This window comes from Pongo pygmaeus, chromosome 5 (assembly GCF_028885625.2).
Source record: "Pongo pygmaeus isolate AG05252 chromosome 5, NHGRI_mPonPyg2-v2.0_pri, whole genome shotgun sequence".
In the NCBI taxonomy this organism is placed as follows: Eukaryota; Metazoa; Chordata; class Mammalia; order Primates; family Hominidae; genus Pongo; species Pongo pygmaeus.
In genome coordinates, this window is record NC_072378.2 from 78,371,943 (window position 1) to 78,398,416 (window position 26,474).

Consider the following 26,474-nt stretch of genomic DNA (forward strand, 5'->3'; position numbering starts at 1 on the left):
ATTTAAATGCTTTGTTTTTCTGTAAAGTTTTTTGGTTTTCTAGGAAATACTCTTCTAGACATTGACCTAGGCAAAGAATTTATGATGAAGACCTTAAAAGCAAATGCAACAAAATGAAAAATAGACAAATGGGACTTAATTAAACTAAAGAGCTTCTGCACAGCAAATGAAACTATCAACAGAGTAAACAGAAACACTATAGAATGGGAGAAAATATTTGCAAACTATGCATCTGACAAAGGTCTAATGTCCAGAATCCTATAAGGAATAAATCATCAGAAAAAAAACAATCTCCTGAAAAAGTGGGCAAAGGAAATGAGTAGACACTTCTCAAAAGAAGCCATACAAGCAGCCAGCAAACACATGGAAAAGTGCTCAGCATCACCAATCATTGGAGAGATGCAAATCAAAACCACAGTGAAATACCATCTCACACTAGTAAGAATGGCTTTTATTAAAAAGTCAAAAAATAACAGATATTGGCAAGATTGTAGAGAAAGAGGAGTGCTTATACTCTTGGTGGAAATGTAAATTAGTTCTGCCACTGTGAAAAGCAGTTTGGAGATTTCTCAAAGAACTAGAAATAAAATTACCATTTGACCTGGCAATCTCTTTGCTGGGCATATACCCAAAGGTAAATAAATTGTTCTACAAAAAAGACACATTCACTTGTATGTTTATTGCAGCACTATTCACAATAGCAAATACATGGAATCAACCCAGGTGCCCATCAACAATGGATTAGATAAAGAAAATGTGATACTTATACACAATGAACTACTATGTAGCCGTGAAAAGGAACAAAATCATGTACTTTGCAGCAATATGGATAAGGCTTGAAGCCATTATCCTGCCCCAGTGCAGAAACAGAAAACCACATGTTCTCACTTATAAGTGAGAAGTAAACATTGGGTACACATGGACACAAAGATAAGAACAATAAACACTGGGAATTCCAAAAGTAGGGAGGGAGCACAGAAGTGGTTGAAAAAGTAACCAGGTACTCTGTTCCCTACTTGGGCAACGGGATCAGTTGTACCCCACACCTCAGCATCACGCAGCGTACCCATGTAACAAACATGCACATGTACCTTCTGAATCTAAAATAAATAAATAAAAATATATATATTGAATAGATGGGATGTTTTCCCAGAAGATTTTAAAAGACTTTTTAAAGTTCTATGGTTTTCTTCTTGTTTACTTTTTAAAATTTTATTCCTATGAAAATAATTTTTATGGCTATTGAGATAGTTATCATCATGATTTGTTCTTCCCTATTGATATGATTTGGCTCTGTGTCCCTACCCAAATTTCATCTAGAATTGTTATCCCTATGTGTCGAGGGAGGGATCTGATGGGAGGTAATTAAACTATGGGGGCAGTTTCCTCTGTGCTGTCCTTGTAAGAGTGAGGGAGTTCTCATGAGAGCTGATGCTTTAAAGTGTGACACTTTATCACTCTCTCTCTCTCTCCTGCCAACATGTAAGACGTGCCTTGCTTCCCCTTTGCCTTCTGTCATGATTGTAAGTTTCCTGAGGCCTCCCCAGCCATGTGGAAGTGTGAGTCAAACCTCATTTGTTTATAAATTACCCAAACTCAGGTAGTATCTTTATAGCAGCGTGAAAATGGACTAACACCCATATTACTTAAGTAGTTATTCCTGTCTTGACCATCTTGTCTTAAAACTCCGCCTTTCGTATCTAGAAATAAACAGTAGCTTAATCAAGAAAACTTAGCAGAGTAGGCTAATATATTTCATATTTTTCAGTTTTGTGCCCCTTATAGCAGGCTTTCTCAATCTTGGCAGTATTAACATTATGGATTGGATAATTCGTTGTTGTTGGGGGTTGTCCATGCATTGTAGGATATTTAACAGCATTCCTGGCCCCTACCCATGGGGTGACCAGCATGTCCTCCTTAACCTGAAACTGTTCAAGTTTTAAAACTGACAGGCCCATGTCTGAGGAACCTCCTCAGTTTGAGTTTCACAGGGACACTTGATCATCTTGTGTATCCACTTAGTAGTGTATTCCTCTTCCCCAGCTGTGACAATAACAAATGTTTCCAGGCATTGACAGATGTCCTCTAGGGCAAAATCATCTGGTGGAGAACCACTGCCCTATAGATAAACAAAAAATCTCATACTCTGTGTTGGAACCCACCAGCCAGACTATCAGAAATGTATCTATAGTGAAACAAAGTTAGGTCTATTTAGCATGATGCAACAAAGAATAAATGCATCCCAAAGGACCTTAGGAGTGTTTCAGAAACAGGTATTCAGGAGGAGCCTCTTAAAGGTTTTGGCCTTGTGCTGAGTAGTTCCAGGAAAGGATCAATGAAGCAGGCAGGGACAGTTTGGTGATTGGCTATTTTATTAATTTTTTCATAGGAAACCCAGAGGATTACAGTTAGGCTAGGTGTGCCTTTGGTAAAGGCACAGTAATCAAGCAGAAAAAGAATGTTAATTAGTTTTTGTGGTTGCAGGTCTGTTCATTTCTGTTAGAAACTTTGGCTCTGTTAAAAACTTACCTTAGATTCTATGTCCTCTGGAAACATTGTTTATGTTCTGCTTAGACATCCTCCATCTGATTGTCAACAGGCAATTTTTATTTCTCCATTCCCTGTAATATTATTTAGAATTTCAAAATGTATCAGATATTTTACTATATAGAGAAGCAAGATAACTGTCTTCTTGTATGGGTTGTTTTCAGACTGCACACACTTCCCTTTAAAAAACACTGGGCTGGCATAGGTTCCAAGATGGCCAAATAGGAACAGTTCCAGTCTACAGCTCCCAGCGTGAGCGATGCAGAAGACGGGTGATTTCTGCATTTCCAACTGAGGTACCGGGTTCATCTCACTGGGGCTTGTCAGACAGTGGGTGGAGGACAGTGGGTGCAGCCTATGGAGCGTGAGCCGAAGCAGGGCGAGGCATCGCCTCAGCCGGGAAGTGCAAGGGGTCAGGGAATTCCGTTTCCTAGCCAAGGGAACCCGTGACAGACGGCACCTGGAAAATCGGGTCACTCCCACCCTAATACTGTGCTTTTCCAGCGGTCTTAGCAAACGGCACACCAGGAGATTATATCCCACACCTGGCTCAGAGGGTCCCACACCCACGGAGCCTCGCTTGCTGCTAGCACAGCAGTCTGCTATCGAACTGTAAGGCAGCAGCGAGGGTGGGGGAGGGGCCTCCGCCATTGCTGAGGCTTGAGTAGGCAAACAAAGTGGCCGGGAAGCTCGAACTGGGTGGATCCCGCCACAGCTCAAGGAGACCTGCCTGCCACTGTAGACTCCACCTTTGGGGCAGGGCATAGCTGAACAAAAGGCAGCAGAAACTTCTGCAGACTTAAATGTCCTTTAATGTCTGACGGCCTTGAAGAGAGTAGTGGTTCTCCCAGCACGGAGTTTGAGATCTGAGAACGGACAGACTGCCTGCTCAAGAGGGTCCCTGACCCCCGAATAGCCTAACTGGGAGGCATCTCCCAGTAGGGGCCAACTGACACCTTATACGGCCAGGTGCCCCTCTGAGACGAAGCTTCCAGAGGAAAGATCAGGCAGCAACATTTGCTGTTCTGCAGTATTTGCTGTTCTGCAGCCTCCGCTGCTGATACCCAGGCAAACAGGGTCTGGAGTGGACCTTCAGCAAACTCAAACAGACCTGCAGCTAAGGGTCCTGACTGTTAGAATGAAAACTAACAGAAAGGACATCCAAAACAAAACCCCATCTGTACGTCACCATCATCAAAGACCAAAGGTAGATCAAACCACAAAGATGGGGAGAAACCAGAGCAGAAAAGCTGAAAATTCTAAAAATCAGAGCGCCTTTTCTCCTCCAAAGGAATGCAGCTCCTCGCCAGCAACAGAACAAAGCTGGACTGAGAATGACTTTGACGAGTTGAGAGAAGACTTCAGACGATCGGTAATAACAAACTTCTCCGACCTAAAAGAGGATGTTCAAACCCAACGGAAAGAAGCTAAAAACCCTGAAAAAAGATTAGACGAATGGCTAACTAGAATAAACAGCGTAGAGAAGACCTTAAATGACCTGATGGAGCTGAAAACCATGGCACAAGAACTACGTGACGCATGCACAAGCTTCAGTAGCCGATTAGATGAACTGGAAGAAAGGGTATCAGTGATGGAAGATCAAATGAATGAAATGAAGTGAGAAGTTAAGTTTAGAGAAAAAAAAGTAAAAAGAAACGAACAAAGCCTCCAAGAAATATGGGACTATGTGAAAAGACCAAATCTACGTCTGATTGGTGTACCTGAAAGTGACGGGGAGAATGGAACCAAGTTGGAAAACACTCTTCAGGATATTATCCAGGAGAACTTCCCCAACCTAGCAAGATTAGGTTGAGTTCTCACTCAAAGGTGGGAATTGAACAATGAGAACACTTGGACACAGGATGGGGAACATCACATACCAGGGCCTGTCTTGGGGTGGGGGCAGGGGGGAGGGATAGCATTAGGAGATATACCTAATGTAAATGACGAGTTAATGGGTGCAGCACACCAACATGGCACATGTATACATATGTAACAAACCTGCATGTCGTGCACATGTACCCTAGAACTTAAAGTATAATAATAAAAATTTTAAAAAAATAAATCACTGGGCTAAAGTAAATAAGTGTTTTACTGGTTCTAAGATTGTTTTTCAGAGAGAAAAACAATAGGAGTGTAGAAGCAATTCGATAAAGGAGTCTTTTCAACAAATGTTGCTGCAACAGTCAAATGTCTGTATGCAAAAAAATGAACCGCCACACTCACCTCACACCTTATACAAAACTTTGCTCAAAATTGGTCAATATTGAGCATGTAACATCTGTTGCCTGTTATCAGGATAGAAGTCCAAGCACTTCTGCCCACTGCATTTTGGTATGAGAGTCACCAAGAAAACAATGCAGTCAAGCACTGGATGGAACAAACCTTACTTATGTAGAGAAAAGACAAGAGTGAGATCAGAGTCAGTAGTAGATGTCAGTCCCCCATGGCCAGCAACTCCTTCCCAGCAGCTAATGCAGGGTCAGTTGACCTGCATGCACATCTCTTATGCCGCAACAAAAGGACTCAGTCCCCTTCCTACAGGGTACAGATATAGTAGTGAGGTTGGTCAGGTGTCATATGACATACAACCTTTAAGTAGAACAAAAAAGTACATATTGAGTCTGAAATGGAGAAGGTATTCCCATACAAAGAAACAAGCCCAGCACAAGCTCTGAAAGATACTTTATCTCTTAGTAAGCAAGTGTTCCAGGGCCACGGCCCATTCTTGGGCAGTTGAGTGTAGATCAAAAGACTATAGCATGAGATTAGCTTTCCCAACAGTAAAACACAAAACTTCTAGAAAAAAAGAAAAGGAGAAGATCTATGTGACCTTGGGATTGAAGATGAGTTTTTAGATACAGAGGTTGAGTATCCTTTATCTGAAATGTTGGGACCAGAAATGTTTCAGATTTCAGATTTTTATTTTGGAATATTTGCATTATATACTTAATGGTTGAATATCCCAAATCCAAAAATCTAAAATTCAAAATTCTCCAAGGAGCATTTTCTTTGAGCATCATGTTGGTGCTAAAAAAAAAGTTTTGAATTTTTGAGCTTTTCGAATTTTGGATTTTCATATTTAGGATGCTCAACCTGTATTACCAAAAAGCACAGTCCATGAAACAAAGAAAAAGATAAATTGCATTTTATGACAATTAAAAACTCACTTTGTGAAAAACATTGTTAAGAAAATGAAAAGTCAATCTATAGACTGGGAGAAAATATTTGTAAATTACATAGCTGATAAAGGACTTGTATCTGTTAAGAAAATGAAAAGTCAGTCTATAGACTGGGAGAAAATGTTTGTAAATTACATAGCTGATGAAGGACTTGTATCAAGAACATATATAGACCTCAATTCAGCAATATAACAAACAGCTCAGTAAAAATGCACAAAAGATCTTAACAGACTCTTCACCAGGGAACTTATACAGATGGCAAATAGGCACATGAAAAGATACTCAACATTATTTGTCAATAGGGAAATGGAAAATAAAACCACAATGAAATACTGCTATGTACCTATTAGAATGGCTTAAATACAGTAACACTGATACCAAATGCTGAGAAGGATGCAGAGCAACAGGAATTCTCATTCATTGCTGGTGAGATTGCAAAATTATATAGCCACTTTGGAAGGTAGTCTTACAGTTTGTTATAAGTTAAGTATAGACTTACCATAGAAGTCAGCATTCTAGGATAATTTGCCAAAGTGAATTGAAAACGTAAGTACATACAAGAATCTGTACACAAATGTTTATAGCAGCTTTATTCATAACTTCTAAAACTGGAAGCAGCTGAGATGTCTTTCAGCAGTGGCATGGATTAAAAAAATTGTGGTACATCCATGCAAAAGAATATTATTCAGCAATAAAAAGGAATGAGAATTGATTCACAAAACAATGTGAGTGAATCTTAGCTGTATATTAGTCAGTGAAAGAAGCCAGACCCAAAAGCTTTGAATTTTATGATTCTATTCATATGATCTTCTGAAGAAAAGCAAAACTATGGGGAACGAAAACAGATTAGTGGTTAACAATCTGTTGGAGGGCAAAGTGGTTGACTAAAAGAGATTCACGGAGAAATTTTTAAGGTGAACTATTCTTTATGGTACTGGAGTGGTACATACATGACTTTATGCATTTGTCAAACCTCATAGAGCTGTAAGTCGCAAATAGTGAAGCTTGATGTATGTAAACTGGGGGAAAAAGGCATCAAAGAGCCTATCACAGGATCAATCCCAGGGTAAAATTTATTCTCTTGACAAATGAACCCAGTTCTCACAAATGAGTGATATAACTGTGCTTAAGGTGATAGGGGCAGGGAGTGTCCTAAATTACTGGAAAATGGTGTTTTGACTGGAAATTATAAGGATGAAGAATAAAGATACAAAAACTTTGTGCTCTGGTAAATATGTTTTCCAAAGGGGTATTTGTTAACAAGTCTGAAACTGCTTTACATGTATACAGGGGTTAAACAAATAAATAAGTGGATAGTGGATGGTGGGAACCAGGTTTCTCACTATCAGAGAGGGAAGTTACAGATAAAAATGGAAGGTTAAAATGAATTCTGTGATTCAGGATTAGAGTTGAAAACATCAGTGTGAACTCATGTTTACCTTTATATATTGTACAGATGGAAAAATACAGAAAATTTTACATGTGAGTTAGTATCTGTGTGCGTATATATATGTCTATGCATATATATATATATGTAACCTAGCTCTGTCCACTGAGAGAGCCTAGAAGGAATGACACCCCAATAGCAGTGAGCAGTCTCAGCATTCAGATCTTGGTTCTACATATGAATCTCAAAGAAAAGGTACTGTGCTTCTTGGAGAAAGGGCTTATTCTAGGACTGGGGCAAGGAAACTACATAAGCCTGTAATATCTTGCAACAGAAAGTAAGAAAGTGCTCAAAAAATAAAGGAAAAGGGTATGTCAAACAGATAAAGGAGCCAACCTGAAAAAAGTCCCAATGGCCAAAGCTAGAACAATTGAGCAACAAATAAATAAAGTAGTATTTATTGAGTGAGTGTGGGCTGCACTTAGTGACATGCTTCCAATTAATAAAGTATGGAAAGGGGAAAATAGTAACTTTACAGTGGAGGAAACTGGCAAACACTACTTTACCCAAGTGACCAGTATTAGTATCTTGGGTAGTGTCATGTGGATACCATGTACTGCCTGATGTGTTGTGATTAAAAAGGCATTTCACCTCTATGGTATTCTTTCCTAAAATTTATAACTCTAGTCTCATCATGAGAAAACATCAATGTCAAAATGAGGGACATTCTGCAAAATACATGACCAAAACTTTCAAGGTCATGAAAAACAAGGGAAGACTGAGAAACTGTCAAGAGACCAGAGGAGACTAAGGAGACTTGATGAATTAATGCAATACAGTATCATGGATTTGATCCTGTGGTAGTAAAAAGGACATTTAATAGAAAAACTGGTGAAATCCAAATAAAGTTTGGAGTTTTGTTAATGGTAATCTACTAATGTTGGCTTTTTAATTTAGACAGATGTAGTATAGTATTAACATCAGGTAAGTCTGAAAGTGAGGTAGATGGGAACTCTGTACTATCTTGGTAACTTCTCTGTAAATTTAAAATTATTCCAAAATTAAAAGTTTATTTTAAAAAGTTCAGGCCAAGTGTGATGGCTCATGCCTGTAATCCCAGCACTTTGAGAGTCTAAGGTGGGAGGATCACTTGAGGCCAGGAATTTGAGACCACCCTAGGCAACATGGCAAGATCCTATCTCTACAAAAATTTTTTTAGAAAATCCGGGCATGGTGGTGTGTGCCTGTTATCCTCCTAGCTACTCAGGAGGCTGAGACAGAAAGATTGCTTGAGCTCAGGAGTTCAAGATTACGGTGAGCCGTGCTTGTACCACTACACTGCAGCCTGGGCAGCAAAGCAAGACCCTGTCAATCAGTAGTTAAGAACAAAATGTAGAATATAATTTTATTTATGAAGAAGTCTGTATATAGATCTAGATACGTTTATATGCATTGATGGTTTATTAAAATGTTTACTAAAATATTAACAGTAATGGGATTTGAGAATGTTATTACTTTCTTTTTGGTTATTTTCTCTAGTATTAGATTTTCTTTGATTAGCATGTATTTTTATTTTAAAAACACTATTAAAAACAAAAATAGCAATAAAAGATACTTTTCTTTCCAATTATCTTTCATAAAATTATCTCTAATAATTTTTCAATCAGAAGTTTATCAAGTGAAGTGGGAGAAAAGTGAAAAATGAGACATGTTTTATGACGTTTACATGTCATAAAATATTAAATGACAAAAAAGTTTCATGTTAATCAAGTGAAAAAGTGATTGCAAGCAATATATATAGTACAGACCCCTAATTCTTACAGTCAGTCTTGGTCCAAAAATATTAAATGTAAAATTCCAGAAATAATCCCTAAGTTTAAAATTGTACACCATTCTGAGTAGCATGATGAAATCTCTGTGTCCTGCTCTGTCCCACCTGGGCATGTGAATCATACCTTGTTCAGTGTGTATCCATGCTGTATGTGCTACCTACCCATTAGTTGCTTCTAGCTGTCTCAGTTATCAGAGCAGAAAAAAATGTTATATATAAGGTTGGATACTCTCTGTGGTTTCAGGTGTCTGCTGGAGGTCTTGGAATTTATCCCCTGTAGATAAGGGAGAACTACTGTACTGTTTAAGGCAGAACTACTGTACTGTTTTGTATTCTAAGTACTGTACTGTACTTAACCTGTATTCTAAATTTTCCACAATGAGTAGGTATTACTTTCATAATAAAAATATTGCGTTAATATTTTCATGGGACTGACAGACATCAGAATGATATTTGGAACTTGAGTCAAAAGCTTTTAACTTGGGTTAAAACTTTTAAGAATTTTGCTGGATAACATAAACTGCTTGTAATTAGTTTATATCTTAAAATTTAGATGCAACCATGTCTTCTTCAAATAACATAATTAAATTACTTGGCATAATCATATATTGATTTAACATATATTTTGAAAGGTACAAAAAAATTACATAAAATATAAGTTTTGCTTGTCCTCAAACAATGAGAGTAGCTGAAGATTTTAGTCACTGAATTTAAAAACCCTTTTGGAAAGTAAATAAGAAATTCAACTTTTTTGTCAGAATTATATGCCTTGTATTTACCCTGAGAATATATAAATATTAGTACTTTTCTAAAACCAAACTGACTCAGGTTAGATGTTTCAATAAATATTTATATCATAGTGGTATAGCATCCACTTTTGGTGAGTGCCTTCTCTATGCCAAATACTTGATATACAACTTCTCATTAAATCTGCAAAATGATGCTATATGGTGTACATGGTATTAACCTGATTTGAGAAATGTGGAAACTAAGGCTTAAAAAATTGAGTAACTTGCCCAGAGTTGCACATGATAAATATTTGGTAATTTTGTATTAAAATATTTGTAAATTAAATATTTTTTAAAACACTGACACTCAACATTAAGTATACTTTATGTGCAAACAATTGCTCATAGATATCACCCTAACTTTATACTTTCATTATAAGGTAATATAAACTAAGAAATAGTTTAAAATGGAATAAAAACAGCAAGTGGGAAATAGCAGTTAATTGCCACTAAATACAATTTTAGTACTATCATCACCTAATGTGCAGGTGACACTACAGGAGAGAAATTTCTTTTTAGATAAAAAGCAAATAAAGTCATAACATAAAGGATTTGAAATGCTTTTCAACATTCTTTTGTTTTGCAGTGCAATTTTACCATATTGTGATAAATATTGTTTAAAAATGAAAACCATTCAACCTTTATACAAATTAAAAAGAATAAAACTATTTTCAAATTATAAAAGGAGTGACATTTATGAAATTTTAAGCAAAATTGATTTCTGAATTCATTTTATGTCACTTTTAGGAAAATTTTAAAATAGGCAAAGTTCTTTTTGCATACTTTATGTTTTTCTGATTTTCATTAGTGTAGGTTTCTAATTTATGTTTTAGAGTAATTGCATCAAATATTTAGTAATCATACTCTTGAACTTTTTCTGTTTCAGGCAGAAAATATAACTGTGACAAAGGATTTTAGGAGAGTGGAAAATGCTTATCACATGGAAGCAGAGGTATGTACTTAACAAATAATTGGAAGCAGCATGATTTTGTGGAGACAGTCATTTTTATTCTTGAACTGAAACGAATGGTGAAAAATGCTTCTCATGATATTGATAGAAGATTATTTTTCTCAAAATCATTTTGATGTTATATATCTATTTCAGCTTTTAAATAAGCTTAATGAGATTTAAAAGAAATAGTTTAAAATGGAATAAAAACAGCAAGTGGGAAATAGCAGTTAATTGCCACTAAATACAATTTTAGTACTATCATCACCTAATGTGCGGGTGACACTACAGGAGAGAAATTTCTTTTTGGATAAAAAGCAAATAAAGTCATAACATAAAGGATTTGAAATGCTTTTCAACATTGTTTTGTTTTGTGGTGCAATTTTACTGTATTGTGATTATTGTTTAAAAATGAAAACCATTCAACCTTTATACAAATTAAAAAGAGTAAAACTATTTTCAATACACTCAATTAATGACAACATTTAGTTCCTACAACTGCCCATACTTTTTACTTATATTTGAAGATTTAATGGCCAGGATTTTGTGAAATCAGAGTATGTTCTAGTGGTGGTTAGGTTACAGGACTGCTGTTTCTGATTCCAAACATTTTGGAGTACGTGCCTAGTACATGCCACCTCCTTGTAACAGGAAACAAAGAGTGGGGTTATATTGAAATCTTGTATATCAAATGAGAGAATCTTTGTCTTTTGAAGTAGAAAATATCTCCATCACCCGTTTCTATCTTCAGGCAGATAATACATTATTTTTCTGACTTTAAATGTGTGACTTTAGGTTCAAATCACTTAGGCCCAGATTTCTCAAAGGTCATATAACAAGAATTAGATTAGAAATTAGAACCCTGGATTCTTATCTCTTGAGAAGCAACTTCCACAATATTCTGTTTGTTGCCCCAATGCTTCCTGTAATCATTTTGTGATTTCTCCACTTAAAATTTTACTATGTCAAGGAATTTTTAAATTACTCATTATGATTTTAGGGATCCACTTGGCAAAACTTATTTCGTAGTAGTAGGAACTGAAAAATACCTTTCAAAACAGTATGAAGAGCAGTCTGATCCAAATTACAGAGGTTAAGAGCTGGTAGTATGTTATAGCACTCCTCCAGTAATTATCACCTGTTAGCACTTCAGATTGTAATAAATATAGATGGGAGCAAGTTATCTTAGTTAAGGAGGTTTATTATGAAGGTATCAAGGGAATAATGAGAAAAAAGAAACAGTCCCAGAAACTACACAGCCAGCCTTCATGAAAAACTGGAATGTGTCTGAAACCACTGAGTTGTCCTAGGAACTGACCTTTCAGATGCAGAAAGAGAGCATTAGAGCTGCTTGTTTTAAAACATGACTAAATGAGAGTTTGGCTAAACTCTGCTCCTCTTCTTTCTGCTTTACCTTTTTAATGTTTTATATTCAGATTTCTTAAGAGAGAATCTGATTATATTTTGTATAGGGATTCCAGGTAGCCAGAATTTATATCATATCACACAGTCCAATACATGATTGCCTTTAGGTCAGCACCAGCAGTCAGTGGAAACCAAAGTACTGGGATCACAAGATACAAAATGTACCAACCTAAGTGTTAATAACAATGTGTGGCTTTATGACTATGGATTTAGCAAACACTAGAGCCTAATGTATAACACATACCGGTATTCTTAAGTACTGCTAAATATATGGAATGAGATTAGATGGTTGGTAGACTTCTACAACTCAGTAGAAGAAAAGCAAATAACCTGATTTTAAAAATGAACAAAGGACTTGAATAGACATTTATCAAAAGAAGACATACAGATGTACAAAAGGTATAGAAAAAGGTGTTCAGCATCACTAATTATTTCAGACATACAAATCAAAACTACATTGAGCTATAACCTCACACCTATTAGAATGGCTAGTATCAAAAAAGCAGAAGATTGGCTGGGCGCGATGGCTCACACCTGTAATCCCAGCACTTTGGGAGGTCAAGGTGGGAGGATCACGAGGTCAGGAGTTCGAGACCAGCCTGACCAATATGGTGAAACCTCATCTCTACTAAAAATACAAAAAAAATTAGCCAGGTGTGGTGGCAGGCGCCTGTAATCGCAGCTACTCAGGAGGCTAAGGCAGAAGAATCAGTTGAACCCAGGAGGTGGAGGTTGCCATGAGCTGAGATTGCGCCACTGCACTCCAGCCTGGGCAACAGAGTGAGACTCCATCTCAAAAAAAAAAAAAAAAAAAAAAAAAAACAACGGAAGACAGTGTTGATGAGAAAGTGGAAAAATTAGAACCCTTGTGCCCTGCAGGTGGGCATGTATGATGGTGTAACCATTATGGAAAACAGTATACAGGTTCCTCAAAAAATTAAAAATAGAACTACGATATGACCCAGCAATCCCACTCCTGGGTGTATATCCAAAAGAACTGACATCAGGATCTGGAAGAAATACTTGTACTTGCATGTTCATTGCGGCATTATTCACAATAGCCAAGATATGGAAGCAACCCAAATGTCCATTGACAGATAAATGGATAAAGAAAATGTGTTATATACATACAATGAAATATTATTTAGCCTTAAAAAAAGGGAAATCCTACCATTTGAAACATTGCTATGCCTGCAAGACATTATGTTAAGAGAAATGTCAGTAACAGCATGATAAGTACTGGATTATTCCACTTACATGAGGAGTCTAAAATAATCAAATCATAGAAGCAAAAAATAGAAGCTGGTTGCCAAAGAATGGAGGGAAGGGGAAATGGGATTTCTTACTCAATGGGTATAAAGTTATAGTTATGCAGATGAATAAATTCTAGATATGGGCTATACAGCGTAGTGCCTACAGTTAACACAGTGTTGTGCACTTAAAAATTTGTTAAAAGGGTAGATCTCATGTTGTGTTCTTATCATACACATACACAAAGGACGCAAGGAAAATTTTAGAGGTGATAGGTTTTTTGTCTTGATTATAGTGATAATATCACAGGTGTATGCATATGTCCAAACTCATCAAATTGTATATTCTAAATATGTGCAGTTTTTATATATAAATTACACCTCAGTACAGCTCCAAATTTTTTTTTTTTTTTTTTTTTTTTGAGATGGAGTCTCACTCTGTCGCCCAGGCTGGAGTGCTGTGGCATGATCTCAGTTCACTGTAACCTCTGCCTCCCAGGTTCAAGTGATTCTCCTGCCTCAGCCTCTGGAGTTGCTGGGATTACAGGCACCTGGCTAATTTTTGTATTTATAGTAGAGATGGGATTTCACCATGTTGGCCAGGCTGGTCTCAAACTCCTGACCTCAAGTGATCTGCCTGCCTCGACCTCCCAAAGTGCTAAGACTACAGACGTGAGCCACCCAGCCTGGCCTAAATAATTTTTTTTTAAAGAATAGATGAGGCCAGGCACAGTGGCTCATGCCTGTAATCCCAGCACTTTGAGAGGCCGAGGTGGGCGGATTGCTTGAGCCCAGGAGCTCCAGACCAACCTGGGCAACATGGTAAAACAATAATTAGGTGGACGTGATGGCATGCACCTGTAGACCCATCTACTTTGGAAGCTGGGATGGGAGGATTGCTTGAGCCCAGGAGGCAGAGGTTCCAATGAGTCAAGATCATGCCACTGCACTGCAGCCTGGGCAACAGAGTGAGACTCTGTCTCAAAAAAAAAAAAAAAAAAGAAAGAAGGAAAGATTAGATGGTAGAACATTACTTTTGACATAATGTCCAAAAATTTCATTCCAAAAGGCATGAAATTCTTTATCTACCTTCCACCTACCATGCTGCTTCTCTTTGTTTCAAAGATAAAAATATTAAACTCAAGATGGGTTAAAGACTTAAGTGTAAAACCTAAAACCATAAAAACCCTAGAAGAAAACCTAGGCAATACCATTCAGGACATAGGCATGGGCAAAGACTTCATGTCTAAAACACCAAAAGCAATTGCAACAAAAGCCAAAATTGACATATGGGATCTAATTAAACTAGAGAGCTTCTGCACAGCAAAAGAAACCATCATCAGAGTGAACAGGCAACCTTCAGAATGGGAGAAAAATTTTGCATTCTGTCCATCTGACAAAGGGCTAATATCCAGAATCTACAAGGAACTTAAATTTACAAAAAAAAAAAAAAAAAAAAATCCCCATCAAAAAGTGAGTGGAGGGTATGAACAGACACTTCTCAAAAGAAGACATTTATGCGGCCAGCAAACATATGAAAAAAAGCTCATCATTACCGGTCATTAGAGAAATGCAAATCAAAACCACAATGAGATACCATCTCATGCCAGTTAGAATGGCGATCTTTAAAAAGTCAGGAAACAACAGATGCTGGAGAGGATGTGGAGAAATAGGAACGCTTTTACACCATTGGTGGGAGGGTAAATTAGTTCAACCATTTTGGAAGACGGTGTGGCAATTCCTCAAGGATCTAAAACCCGAAATACCATTTGACCCAGCAATCTCATTACTGGATATATACCCAAAGGATTATAAATCATTCTACTATAAAGACACATGTACACGTACATTTATTGCAGCACTATTTACAACAGCAACGACTTGGAACCAACCCAAATGCCCATCAGTGATAAACTGGATTAAGAAAATGTGGCACATATACACCATGGAATACTATGCAGCCATAAAAAATGATGCGTTCATGTTCTTTGCAGGGACATGGATGAAGCTGGAAACCATCATTCTCAGCAAACTAACACAGGAACAGGAGATCAAACACCGCATGTTCTCAATCATAAGTGGGAGTTGAACAATGAGAACACATGGACACAGGGAAGGGAACATCACATACCAGGGCCTGTCGGTGGGGTGGGGGGCTAGGGGAGGGATAGCATTAGGAGAAATACCTAATGTAGATGACAGGTTGATGGATGCAGCAAACCACCAGGACACGTGTATGTAACCCGCACGTTCTGCACGTGTATCCCAGAACTTAAAATATAAGTTAAAAAAAAAAAAAAGTCCAAAAAGAGAGCACAGAGTGAAAGAGAATAAAATAATCAAAAAAATTTATCCAAAATTTACTAAAATGCAAGATTTGAATTTCCATATTCAGTGGACCCAGTGGGTGCCCAGCACAATGAACAACAACAACAAACTCATCAAAGCATATTGGAAATGTTAGAACCCCAGGAATAAAAGGACCCCAAAAGTTCTAGAGAAAGAAAAATAGTTCACAAACCAAGGATCAGAAATCTGAACAGCAATTGGACCTCTCAGTGTCAACACTGGAAGCTAGAAACTGAAAGGCAAGACAGCAACATCTTCCAATTGTGAGAGAAAACAATGTCTAATCTAGAAATCCTTATCTGGCCAAAAGACAATCAAGGAGAAGGTAATAAGGTTAATCAAGGACAAGCAGACAGGGCTGACCAGAACTGTCACACTGTTCTTTATTTGGCCGGGATCTGATGGATTAATGCCCTCTGAAAGATGTTAAAAATGTGAAACATCACTCCTGCATACAAGGTCTCAAAATATTTCCCTACCATACGTGAGGAAGTAAACCAAGAAAGAGAAAAACAGGAGTTCGCAGGTAATGGCAAAGGAATGTCCCCAGATTCAGGGGACAGGAGGACTAAGGGCTTCAGTAAAATGCCTCCAAGAAAAAAATAAAGGAACTCATAGATTACCCAATTAATTTGACCTATTATTTGAATTTTATAACTTTTGTCAGAAGGTTTGAAGGACATGTACAACTAAGAAAGCAAACAAATAAAAATGAAGTAATTATTAACTCCTAGGAATTCAATGAAGACTAGAAGAAAAGAAATGCAATCATAATATACTATATTGTTGAGCTGTAAACAATCATAATAGTACAAACACTGTTGATTTAATTAAAAAAAAAGAAAGGTTCTAAGTGATGACTTTAATGGTAGGTGAATGAATGGATGTGGGAAGGAGGGTTGGATTAAAATCGTAGCTTTGTGATTCCTATACCAGTACTCTTTCCACTTTTTATGTTATTTTCATGTTATAACCTTAGTGTTTAGAGGAATTTTTTTTTTTTTTTTTTTTGAGACGTCTCACTCTCGTCACCCAGGCTGGAGTGCAATGGCGTGATCTTGGCTCACTGCAACCTCCGTCTCCCACGTTCAAGCAATTCTCCTGCCTCAGCCTCCTGAGTAGCTGGGATTACAGGCTCCTGCCACCACACCTGGCTAATTTTTGTATTTTTAGTAGAGATGGGTTTTCACCATGTTGGCCAGGCTGGTCTCAAACTCCTGGCCTCAGGCGATCCGCCTGCCTCTGCCTCCCAAAGTGTTGGGATTACAGGCGTGAGCCACCGTGCCCAGCCTAGAGGAATTTTTTAATCCTGGGGTATAATAGGTATTCAATACTGTGTATCAGGTAGAAAAAGTAGTAGTATAACTACTCATATAGTTTTCTTCCTCTTCTTTCCCTCTCCTTTTCCTTGCATGCCTGCTATGTGTTAAGCATTTTCCATATATTATTCCATCCAATCTTTTTTAAGTATTTATTTTTATTGTGAAATATTTTATACATATATAGGCATGAATATATGACTCATTCCATTTTCAGACATCTGATCAATACAGAATCTTTGAACATTAAGCCAAAATTGACTCACTAGTAGCCATCTATTAGTGTACCTCTGTAAGAAGAAACAAAACAAGATAAATACTTCTTCCTTAAAATATATACTTGAAGTTCATTTTCATATTGATGCTACTTTTTTCTTTTCCAGGGTAAGAACCCTGTTTGGCCATTTCTTATGTAACAAACTCTTTCTTTAGTTAGCCAGTTTCATTCAAAACCATCTACAGCTATATTGTTCTACTTATGATTTGGCCAGTCCAAACTAGAGAAAGTTGATTATCTCCCTTATTCTAGAATATTTATTTCTAATAACACATGCAAGACTGAATTAACTTTTTGGCATTTGCATCATATTGTTTGTTCCCTCAATTCAGCTTATAGTCATATAAATATAACCAATAAAAGTGTCTTTCTCATGTGCTACCTTTAAATCATATTTTTTTCATCTTATACTTTGTTACTGCTATTTCAGTATGAACTGTGGGATTTTACAGTTAGTTCTATGAAATTTTATCTTAATTCGGTTTACCTATATTTCTAGTCTGTAAAATAGCAGAGAAGTAAAGCTCATAATAAGGAGAAAAATCCATTCAAACCAACTCAGGAGTGACACAGATGTTAGAATTAAAAGACATAGTCATTAAAAGTTATTCTGACTGTAGTTCACATGCTCAGAAGTTAAGGAGGGATGTGCAAGATATTAAAAACAAAAAACAAATTGAATTTCCAGAGATGAAAACTACAGTGTATGAGCTAATAAATACACTGAATAGGATTAACAGCAAATTAGACCTTATACAAGATGTGCTTAGTGAACCTGAAAATGTAGCAATAAAAACTATCCATAATGAAACACAGAAAAGAAAGATGTAAAAACGAGTTAATAAAATATAGGACAACATCAAATAGCCTATTATACATATAATTGAAGTCCCAATGCAGAGGAAAGTGGGGGACAAGAAAAATACTTGGAAAAATTATGACCCAAAAATCTCCAAACTTGATGAGAATTATAAACCCATGGAGTCAAAAAGTTCAACTAACCCTAAGCACAAGAAATTAAAAAAAAAATACACCAGTACATATTATAATCACATTGCTCAAAAGCAGTGATAAATCTTAAAACAGCCAGAGGAGGGGAAAAAAGGCATATTATCTACAAAGGAACAAAGATAAGACAACAGATTTCTTGTTGAAAACAATGCAAGCAAGGAGACAGTTGTGCCACATCTTTAAAACTAAAAGGTGTAGATAGATAGATAGATAGATAGATAGATAGATAGATAGATAGATATAGATATATATCAACCAAGAGTTTCTGTTAATATATCCAGCAAAAGTAGTGCTCAAAAACAAAGACCAATTAAAGACCTTTCTAGTAAGCTGAAATAATTCATTACCTGTAGACCTACACTACGAGAAATTTAAATGACATCATTTAAGCAGAAAAGAATGATACCAGAAAGAAATAGGGATTTACACAAAGGACTGAAGAGTACTGAAAATGGTAACTACATAGGTTTTTCTTAATATAAATCTCTTTAGAAATCTCTATATTTATATAAAAGATAACTGACTATGCTGGGTGCAGTGGCTCACACCTGTAATCCCAGCACTTTAGGAGGCCGAGGCAAGTGGATCACCTGATGTCAGGAGTTCAAAACCAGCCTGGCCAACATGGCGAAACCCTGTCTCTACTAAAAAATGCGGAAATCAGCCAGGCATGGTGGCTCACGCCTGTAGTCCCAGCTACTCAGGAGGCTGAGCCAGGAGAATCGCTTGAACCCAGGAGGTGGAGGTTGCAGTGAGCCGAGATCACGTCACTGCACTCCAGCCTGGGTGATAGAGCGAGACTCTGTCTCAAAAAATAAAGATAACTGACTAAATAAATGATAATGATGAACTACAGGGATTATAATATATGTAAAAATAAAATATATAACAATAGCACAAAGGTCAGGAAGGGAAGAACAGAAGTACAATGTTATAAACTTCTTGTATGTGAAATGGTATGCTAGCTCTTGATGGTAGATTGTAATAACTTAAACATGTATTCTGTAAATCCTAAAGCAAACACTAAAATAATGGAGTTACGGCTAATAAGTCAATGAAAGCTATGAAATAATATAATAAAAATATCAAAAAGAAAACAGAAAATGAGTAAAAGGGAAATAACAAGACCACAGGTTTAAATTTACCCATATCAATAATCACATTAAATGTAAATGGTCCACATACCTTCATTAAAATACAGATATTTTAAGTTGTATTTAAAAAGTTAACTCCACTTACATGCTGCCTGAGAGAAGTGTACTTTAAATATGAAGACATATGTTGATTAAAAGTAATGGGATGGAGAAAGATACGTCATGCTAACATAAATGAAAAGAAAGCTGGAGTGGCTATAGTAATCAAAGTAGATTTCAGAGCAAAGACTATCAAAGATAAAGACAGTCATTTCATAATGATAAAAGTCAATTAATCAAGAGGACATACAGCACTAAATATTTATACATATAATAAAGCTTCGAAATACTTAAGGGAAAAATGATAGAACTACAAGGAAAAATAAATAAGTCTACAGCTTTTGTAGATTTCAATACCCCCCTTTTCAATAGTTGATAAGACCATAGACAGAAAATCAGTAAGAATGTAACAGATTTGAATCACACTGTCAACCAATTTGACCTGCTTGACATATATAGAACACTCCAAAAACAGCAGCCTACACATTCCTTTCAAGTGCACATTGAACATTTGCCAAGGTAGACCATATTCTGTGTCATATAAAAGTATTTGGCCTAGCGCAGTGGCTCACACCTGTAATCCCAGCACTTTAGGAGGCTGAGGCGTGCAGATCACCTGAGGTCAGGAGTTCAAGACCAGCCTGGCCAACATGGTGAAACCCCGTCTCTACAAAAATACAAAAATTAGCTGGGCATGGTGGTGCACACCTGTAATCCCAGCTACTCGGGAGGCTAAGACAGGAGAATCGCTTGAACCCGGGAGGTAGAGGTTGCAGTGAGCCGAGATCGTGCCATTGCATTGCACTCCAGCCTAGGCAACTGAGCAAGACTCCATCTCAAAAAAAAAAAAAAAAAAGTATTTGAATCATACAAAGTTCACTGACCACAGTGTAATTAAATTAAAAACCAGTAATAGAAGGGCCTCAGAAAAATCCCCAAATATGCTGAATTTTAAAACATACTTTTCAGTAACCCATGTGTCAAAGAAGAAATTGAAAAGGAAACTAGAAAATGTATAAGGAAGAAATCATGCCAATTCTATACAGATTTTTCCAGAAAACTGAAAAGGAAGAAATATTTCCTAGCTCATTCTTTGAGGTCAGAAGATAACCAGAAAAATACCATTTCAAGCAAAGAAAATTACAGACCAATATCCATCATAAATGTGCAAAAATTATAAACTAAATTTTAGCCAAATTTAATGATTTATACACATACATGCTTACACACATGGACACACACGTATCCTTTACATACAGGTATAAAGAGTAATATTAATACATAATGACCAAGTGTGTATCCCAGGTTGGTTAACATTCAGAAATTGGTCAGTCTAATTCACTATATTAATAAACTGAAAAAAATCACATGATCATTTCAATAGATACAGAAGAAGCACTTAACAAAATCCATTATTTATTCCTAGTAAAAATTATCAGTAAAATAAGAACAGTTGAGATTTTCCTCAAACTGATAAGAGGAATCCATGAAAACCTACAGCTGTCATACTTAATGGTGAAACACTGAATGCTTTGTGCCTACGATCAGGTACAAATCAAAGATGTCTTCATTCATGTCTTCTTTCACCATTGTACTTGAAAAAGAATAAAAGACATCCAGAGTGGAAAGGAAGAAGTGCAACTATCTTAATTCATGGGCGACATGACCATTGTAGAAAATCTGATAGAATCTATAAAAAAAGCTATTAGAACTAGTAAGCATCAAAAAATTTAAAATACATAGGGATAAATCTGTTATAAAGATGTGAAAGACCTGTGTGCTAAACACTGCAAAGCATTCCTGAGAGAAATTAAAGAGGACCTAAATAAATGGAGAAACATTTCTTGTTCATGATTTGGAAGATTCACTATTCCAGATATCAGTTCTCCCTAAATTAATCTATACAATCCTAATCAAAATCTCAGCCAGCTTTTCAAAAAATAGAAACTGACAAAAACCGATTACAAAATACACTTGGAAATACAAAGGATCTAGAACTACTTTGAAAAAGCAGCATCTTTATTTATAATAGCCCCAAACTGGAAGCAACCTAAATGGAAAAAAAAAAATAAAAATAAAAAACCTACCTGTGATTAGATCATATAATGAATACTATTCAGCATAAAAGGAACAAAAACTATTATGCAACAATGTGGATGAATTGCAAATACATTATGCTAAATGAAAGAAGTAGTCTCAAAGAGTACATACTGTATGCTTCCATTTATATGACATTCTGAAAAAGGCAAATCTTTAACAGTGGAGAATGTATCAGTAGTTGCCAGGTTTAGGAACTGGGGAAGGAACTGATAAAGGAGTTACTTGAGAGAATTTTTAGGGGTGTTGGAACAGGTCTAAATTTTTGTTATGGTGGTTACAAAGTTCTATACCTTTTTCAAAAGTAATAGAATTCACTGGGCATGGTGGCACATTCCAGTAGTCCCAGCTACTCGGGGGGCTGAGGCAGGAGGATCATCTGAACCCAGGGGTTGAGGCTGCAGTGAGCCCGTGATCACACCACTTCACTCCAGCCAGGAAAACAGAAAGAGACCCTGGCTCAAAAAAAAAAAATTATGATTAAAGACAGATGTTCTGCATTGTATAAGGTGAGGTTATCTCTCTTTGCTACTCCAGCTTATTCTCTAGTATCTGTACTTTTTGTTTTGCATATTGACCTTGTGTTAAGGGTTCTTTAGAAGAAAAGGTTTAGGCTGGGTGTGGTGCCTCATGCCTACAACCACTAAGGTGGGAGGATTGCTTGAGGCCAGGAGTTTGAGACCAGCTTGGGGAACATAGTGAGACTCTACCTCTACAAAAAAAAATTTTTTAATTAGCTGGGCATGGTGGTGCATGCCTGTAGCCCTTCCTACTTGGAAGGCTGAGGTAGGAGGATCGCTTGAACCCAGGAGTTTGAGGCTGCAGTGAGCTATGATTATGCCAGTGCACTCCAGCCTGGGCAACATAGCAAGATTTTGTCTCTCTTGAAAAAAAAAAGACAAGGTTTAGTTCCCTTCATTGAAGAGTTTACAGACCGGTTTTAAAGTATTGCCGAATATAAGGACTGCTTCACATATTTAAAGGCAGAAGACAGAGTGAAATACATTAGCTTCCACATATAGATTTGAACAGAACTATTGGAAGAAGAAACATTTCTCAATGATAGCAGTGAAGTATGGCATAAGTTAATCAGGAAGCTAAGGGCATTGATTAGACAAAGGAATCATGCTAGTTATCAGGATTAAAACTTAGCCAAGTAATAAGGTTTAAGGGAAACTCTTCCAATTTCATTTAAAAATCCCTGGTTTAAAATATAAGTTTTTTAATATTCAAGACAATATTAGATAAATTTGAAAATTCAAAAGCAAAAATCTTAAAGCACAAAATAATTTAGTTATAAGTATCAAATAGGCTTTTAAAAATCTGTTACATACTATAAAATGACCTCGTAGTCTGGCTATACTTTTTTTACTTACATGTAGAGAAAATCTTGAAACAGTACATCAGACATGAAAATAATATCGTGTCATTTCATTTACAGGTCTGCATTACATTTACTGAATTTGGAAAAATGCAAAATATTTGTAACTTTCTTGTTGAAAAGCTAGATAGCTCTGTTGTCATCAGCCCACCCCAGTTCTATCATACTCCAGGTTCTGTTGAGAATCTTCGGTAAGTTTAAGCACATCTTTAACTAAGATATTCTTTAAACAAAACTATCCAGTGCTACATTTCATTGAGTGTCATATTAATAATCTCTCCATTTAATTCCTAAGACGGCAAGCCTGTCTTGTTGCTGTTGAGAATGCGTGGCGCAAAGCTCAAGAAGTCTGTAACCTTGTTGGCCAAACCTTAGGAAAACCTTTACTAATCAAAGAAGAAGAAACAAAAGAATGGGAAGGCCAAATAGATGATCACCAGTCATCCAGACTCTCAAGTTCATTAACTGTACAGCAAAAAATCAAAAGTGCAACAATACATGCTGCTTCAAAAGTATTTATAACTTTTGAGGTAAAGGGGAAAGAGAAGAGAAAAAAGCACCTTTGAAATTCCAACCAAATTATATTGTACTTGTATCTTTTTACCTATTTTTATACTTTTTATAATGTTTACTTTTGTCCTGAATATATATATATATTGTATAGGAGATAAGCTATTTCTTTCCAAAGTCTATAAATCTTTGAATATAGTCCCACAGAATACTTATGTTCACTTTCTATTTTTAAAAGACTACTCTGAAAAACACTCTTGGAAAATAAATGTATTATGTACATACTTATATACTGACAGTTCATACAAGCACATGTGTAATATTTCTATTATAAGGACAAATATTGACCCTTGCATTTCATAATTTTTAAAGATATTTAAGCTAACATTTTCTCAGCCACATTTTTATATAAAACCAAATTTTATGTAAAAACTAGGCTTCAGTAAGTTAGTTAAATTTTTTAAATTGTAAGACAAAATTTTTATGGAAAAGAATTCCTATATCCCATCAAACCTAATAATTTTCCACAACTAAAAATGAGTATAAATACATAATTTTAAGTGTATCCTGTCAGGTCTGATATTTGATTTTACTTTAGTTAGAAGCTACGTAGTTACTGTGTTACTTTTTCATGGATGCTAACAGAAGACTTGAGATTCCCAGACAGAAACAAAGGACTATTACTCATGGCACAACAAGGAGCATGAGCATCAGCACATTCTCATTGTTTCCCCTTGTCCCAGGTCCCATGGGGGCAAAACGATATGGCCATACGCAATATGGCTACATATACAGTGGGCTTTTGTTGTAGGTAAAGAATACTGAGCTTGGAGGGTTCACTGCTTCTTATCCATGAACAGAAGCAAACCTCCTCTTTGCCTCATCCCTTACAGATGCTCACTCAAAACTCAATACTGAGAAATGGCCCAGGTAAAGAACAGTCAAGGTCTTGCATGCTTGCCACACCCAGCAATATGTGTAGGAAGGTGAAGTCTATTGAGGGCTATCTCACATCTAACAGTTTCTTTACTAGGACCAGAGACCATTTTGGTAAGATGCAGATAACAACCCCAACCTTAACAACTTCACAACGTGAATAGAAATAGTGATAAATAATTCATAGCTTTTTACAAAAGAATAATGAGGTATAATAGGAAAATGTTTTGATGCCAAAAATAAAAGAGTTAATGTTTGGATCGGACTCCAGCAGGGCTCCTTAGAGTGATACAAATACAAAGCAAATGATATGTGTAATTTAAAATTTCCTAGTGCACATGTTTTTTTATTTTTCTTTTTCGAGATGGAGTCTTTCTCTGTCGCCCAAGCTGGAGTGCAGTGGTACAATCTCGGCTCACTGCAACCTCTGCCTCCTGAATTCAAGCAATTCTCCTGCCTCAGCCTCCTGAGTAGCTGGGATGACAGGTGTGAGCCACCATATCTGGCCCTGTACACACATTTTTTAAAATAAAACTTTAAAAAAGAAACAGTTGAAACTAATTTTAATAACATTTTATTTAACCAAATATATCAAAAATATTATTTCAGCATGTAATCAGTATTTTTTAAATTAATGAGATATTTATGTTTTATCTTGTCTTCAAAATTCAGTATATATTTTTACATTATAGCACATCTCAATTCAGATGCTAAATTTTCATCAGAAATATTTTATCTGTATTTAAGTTTCCTAAAATGTCAGTTGAAAAAAAGAGATTCACATACCCAGGTTGTTCTAGCATGCCTAAAAAATCTTGTAACTGGATCAAGTATCAGTTTTTAAATTAGTTAAAATTAAATAAAATTTAAAATTTAGTTCCTCAGTCATACTAGCCATATTTCAAGTACTTGAAAGCCACAAATGGCATGTGACTACCTTGCTGAACAGACCAAGGTCAAACACTGAGATAATAATGATTCTTAAGGCCATTTGAAAGTTAACAGCAAGTATATGTTACTGCTATCTACAGTAAGAATTATATGTTATCTACAGGCAATCATAAGCCATGTCTGTTATGCAGCATAGGCTTTCCATTCTCTATACATCTGGGTCATAGTTTTTCCATTGATAAATCTGGATGTTTATATACCAACATTACTTTCTTACAATATATTCCAGTATATAGTGTCCATTTTCACCCACTTTTTAAAGTGGCCCTGAAACAATTTTATTCATCTTATTGGAGTGTTGCTGTAGGGGAAGAGTAGAAGCTAAGAAGAGTTTGAGTTCAACACCATTATATTCAAATACTGACCTTACTACTGGAATGTAAGCTCCTTGAAAGTGGAGATCTTGTCTGTCTTGTTCACAATTGTGTTCCCAGCCCCAGAGTTAGTCTCAAGGCCAATACCAAGTATGCTCTCAAATATTTGCTGGGAAAATTTACTAGCTGGATAAAACGCAAGTTACCTTAATCTCTTTAATCTTCCTTTTTCCTTACAAATGAAAGAGACTAATAGTACTTAACCTTGCAGTGTTATTATAAGGATTAAAGTTGATAAATATATGATCATGAGAACAATTGCTAGCACATAGCGGTCACTCTGAAAATCGTAGCTGATATATCAGCTGCATTGTTTGATTATTATCGGCTCAATTAAAAGTTGACTTTTCCAAATCCTCCATTAGGAAGAATTTTTAAATAGCCATATTGAAAATAAAGTTGTCAGAAAACCAATGTAACATATGTTGAATTTTTATTACCAAAAAAAGTTACTATCTAGTTGTACAGAAAAGAATGAGGTTGTGCATCAAGAAAAAAATTGTTCATTCTCAACAAAAATTTAATCACATGGGTAGTTTTTTTTTTAGCTATGGGTTCATGCTATATTTGGTTTCATCGTATTTGATAAAGAAGCTTCCAACTTAGCATGAAATACCTAAAGACAATTATTTTTTAAGTTAGCAGGCACTTTTTAGAATTTCCAGGAACTTTTAAAGATGTTGCCTCCAAAAAAAAACAAAAAAAATCCTGTAAAGT

General features: G+C 36.2%; 1 protein-coding gene across 1 annotated transcript in view; it reads left to right on the forward strand.

Annotated features, from left to right (window-relative positions):
- Positions 1 to 26,171, forward strand: part of IRAK1BP1 (interleukin 1 receptor associated kinase 1 binding protein 1) — a 33,674-nt gene extending 7,503 nt beyond the window's left edge. The window contains exons 2-4 of the mRNA XM_054492196.2: positions 10,622 to 10,687; positions 23,047 to 23,177; positions 23,282 to 26,171. Coding sequence (XP_054348171.1) covers positions 10,622 to 10,687; positions 23,047 to 23,177; positions 23,282 to 23,552 — 468 coding nt within the window. The 3' untranslated portion in view covers positions 23,553 to 26,171. The remainder of the gene's footprint in view (positions 1 to 10,621; positions 10,688 to 23,046; positions 23,178 to 23,281) is intronic.
- Positions 26,172 to 26,474: the final 303 nt, after the last annotated feature.